Here is a 3,168-nt window from a genome sequence, read left to right as displayed (position 1 = left end):
TGTTTTTTTTTCCCCAACCGTAGTTGAGGATAAATTTGTGCAGATTTGTGCAGTTGCGCGGCCCAGGAGATTGCACCGGCCCGTTCGTCGTTGTCGGTCCAAATAGGCTGGCAATTTGGTACGACCTTTCCTGCTGGTCTTCTACGCAGAGTCCACGTTTGCGACTAGTTTAGACTTGATACTCATCATCATCATCTTAGAAACTCATCATCATCCTCTCTGAAAAGTTGTTGTTGTTCTCAAAAAAAAAGTTGTTGTTGGTGTTATTGTTGTTGTTGTTGTTGTTGTTATTATTATTATTATTATTATTATTATTATTATTATTATTATTATTATTATTATTATTATTATTATTATTATTATTATTATTATCATGATGGACGATCTTTATGCACAATGTATGTATTCAGTAATTTTGTATTTGGCAAAACAAAAGCTTACACGTAGATGGTCAAATCTCGCCTAACTATCAGCTGATCAGTTAAGACTGATGAACCAACATAGCTGTGGCTTAGTACAGCTAAAGTGTCCTCTTATGAATTTTGAAATGCAATGATAAATTTGGCTGCAGCATGTTTAGGGTATCTTCGGTTCGAAGAATTTCAATCCATATAAATAGAAAAGTTGAAGTTATAGGAACGCATAGCTACATCAATACATAGAAAATTTTTAAGCGGTTTGAGTAAATGAAAATGTTTATATTTTTTCTATACAACTTGTAGTAATAAAAAAGATTTTCTTTGATTTATCCATACTCATTCGTACTACTGAATGGCTTTCATAAAAATTAATCATTCAAAATCCAACCCTTCCCTTTTTTTTCCTCCAAATCAAATAGGCCATATACACAGAACGACACGGTGAATTTCGGAGCCGAATATAGAAACAGTCAGATCCAAAAACTATCTCGTCTTTAACCTTCCGTTCCCTTCCATAGAAGCAATCCACACGCCAAAATCAAAAGCAGCTAAACCTTTCATGTCAGAGAGCACGCGACAAAACGCCTCACAAAAAAACATTTCTCTGAATAAATAGTCAGACAACCATACAGTCCTGCACCCTGCAGCCATTTGAATTCTGGAAACTGGGAAATTTGGAATCTTTCGCCGTATAAACAGCCAAATTATTCTGCTGGAGCCTTGTGGAGAGCTTAGCCTTACTACTCCATGCATTTCTCTCTCTCGGTAGCTTAGCTTATAATTAAGAAATCACCATTACAAAATAGTACCGAGTATAAGAAACTCGAGGAGCTTTACACGCCAGCAGCCGACGCGCGCAAATAAAAGAAACACCTCAAAGCGTGCGCACTCTCTACTGCGTGTCTGCGTGACACAGCTTTTAGCAGCCACGCGTGCAAAGATCCACGTAGGGACGAACTCTTTGAGAACGGAGCAACTGATTGGAATCAGCAGCATCCACGTCGATTTGGCAAGCTCCAGTGCTCCACGATGCCGACAAGAAGAACTGATCAGCTGCGTGGCGCCGGGGCGGAGGCGGCGCCGCGGGCAGGGTTGAGCTCGAACCAGACCTGCCGGAACACCTTGACGATGCAGTCGTGGTGCTCGTCGGCGTTGAGCGACAGGTAGCACGCCAGGAGTGTCTCCAGCTCCTCCGGCCGCCCGATGCGCTTGCTCGCGATCATCTCCACCATCGACGCGCGGAACTCCCGCTGAGGGTCGCTCGTCCGGCGCACCACCGCGAACCTCTCCAGCTCCGACACCGCCGCCGCGGCCGACGCCACTCGCCGCGGGGACCGCACGCGTACTACGGCGGCAGCCACGCGCGCGCCCGGAGTCCTCCCGGAGAACGACCGCCGCCCACCGCTGCGGTGCCGGTGCCGGCGCCGGCTTCTCCGCGGTCGCTTCTCCTCGTCCGTGTCGGACGGCGGCGGCGGCGGCGGCATTGTCTTCAGCGAAGGGAACGGCGCAGGCGTCGGGAGCAGAGAAGCGGTCCGGGAGAACGGGATGAGGTTGCGGAGTGTCTGGAGATCTCGATCGCCGCCGACCGAGTAATGGCGACGACGGTGGTACAGCTGCCGCGCGGTGGCAGCCTCGGTGGTGTCGTCGTTGCCGACTGAGAGGCGGCGCGGCGCCTCAGCGCCAGCGGGCGAGGAATCCGCCAGGCTGCTCTGCGACGCCGCGCTCGAGCTCACGCTTGTGCTCGTGCTCGTGATCGCACCCTTGTGGAAGCAAGAAGGGAAACCGCCGGTGCCGGCGGCGACGCTGCTCTTGTTAGCGGACGCGGTAGGCTTCGACTTAGCGGCAGCGGCATTGTTCTTGGCCGTGAGCTTCGTGAGCCACGCGAGCGGTGAGAAGGACAGGAAGGCCGCCTTGCTCTTGCTCTTGACGTTGCTGGCTTGTTGCTCGTGCTCTTCCTCTTGTGTTTGCTGCTGCTTTTCTCCTTGGTGGTGTCTACTTCTAAGCCCCCACTTCATGGCTGGCTAACTACTGACCAGTTGCTCACTGTGTTTACGTGTGTGTGTCCTTGCAGTGTGAGTGTGTGACTCTGTGAGGGGAGACGAGGGAGTTGCAACGCTTTTAAAGTGGAGGTTTTTGGCGGCTAAGCGATGGACTGTGGAATGGTATGTGAGGTTGTTCTGTGGTGCAGTATATGTGCATGCAAGCTTTTTTTTTTCTTTCCCTTGTGCTGCTATTGGGACTTGGAATTTGAACTTTGCAGCTGGAGGCCATAGAGGCATACCACAGCTAGCTGATTGAAAACTCCCGATTGAAAAAAAAACTGAAGACAGTGGTTGCACTTTTCATGGCACTTCTTTCTGGTTTATCTGTTTTTCTGCCTGTGTGTGGGCTCGGGCTGATTGATTTCCGTGATTGGTGCTGATTTTTGAGCTCACGCCGTGCAGTATTGCCTGTTCGCAACGTTTAATTGATGTCTCCCTTTTCTTAATTGGTCATCACAGATTAAAAAGCAGTTCGGCAGTGCGAAACAATTTTTTAGCACACGGGTGTATATACACCCGTTGCTTACATGTGATCTAAATAGTCATAAAAAAATATAAAAAAATTGATAAGATAGTTTAATATGAGTTATATCACTCCACCAACATGCAAGTTTAAATTCAACTTCTACGAATTGTAGCAAAAATAATAAAAACAATTATGAATATACGTATATTTAGTTTCAGTTTTGTTTATTTTTTTTGCTACA

At 47.7% G+C, this 3,168-nt stretch overlaps 1 protein-coding gene across 1 annotated transcript; it reads right to left on the bottom strand.

Annotated features, from left to right (window-relative positions):
- Window positions 1-1,468: 1,468 nt before the first annotated feature.
- On the bottom strand, window positions 1,469-2,434 carry LOC107303753 (transcription repressor OFP1-like). Its single transcript, XM_040521165.1, has one exon. It carries the CDS (start codon window positions 2,432-2,434, stop codon window positions 1,469-1,471), a length of 966 nt encoding a protein of 321 aa, XP_040377099.1.
- Between the last annotated feature and the right edge of the window lie 734 nt (window positions 2,435-3,168).

The sequence above is a fragment of the Oryza brachyantha genome, chromosome 1 (genome assembly GCF_000231095.2).
Source record: "Oryza brachyantha chromosome 1, ObraRS2, whole genome shotgun sequence".
Lineage (NCBI taxonomy): Eukaryota > Viridiplantae > Streptophyta > Magnoliopsida > Poales > Poaceae > Oryza > Oryza brachyantha.
The sequence above is the reverse complement of the archived record's forward strand: the minus strand, read 5'-3'. Positions and strand labels throughout refer to the sequence as shown.

What these genes read in the sequence shown, in the direction of transcription:
- LOC107303753 (XM_040521165.1), bottom strand. Translation starts at nt 2,434, where the DNA reads ATGAAGTGGGGGCTTAGAAGTAGACACCACCAAGGAGAAAAGCAGCAG.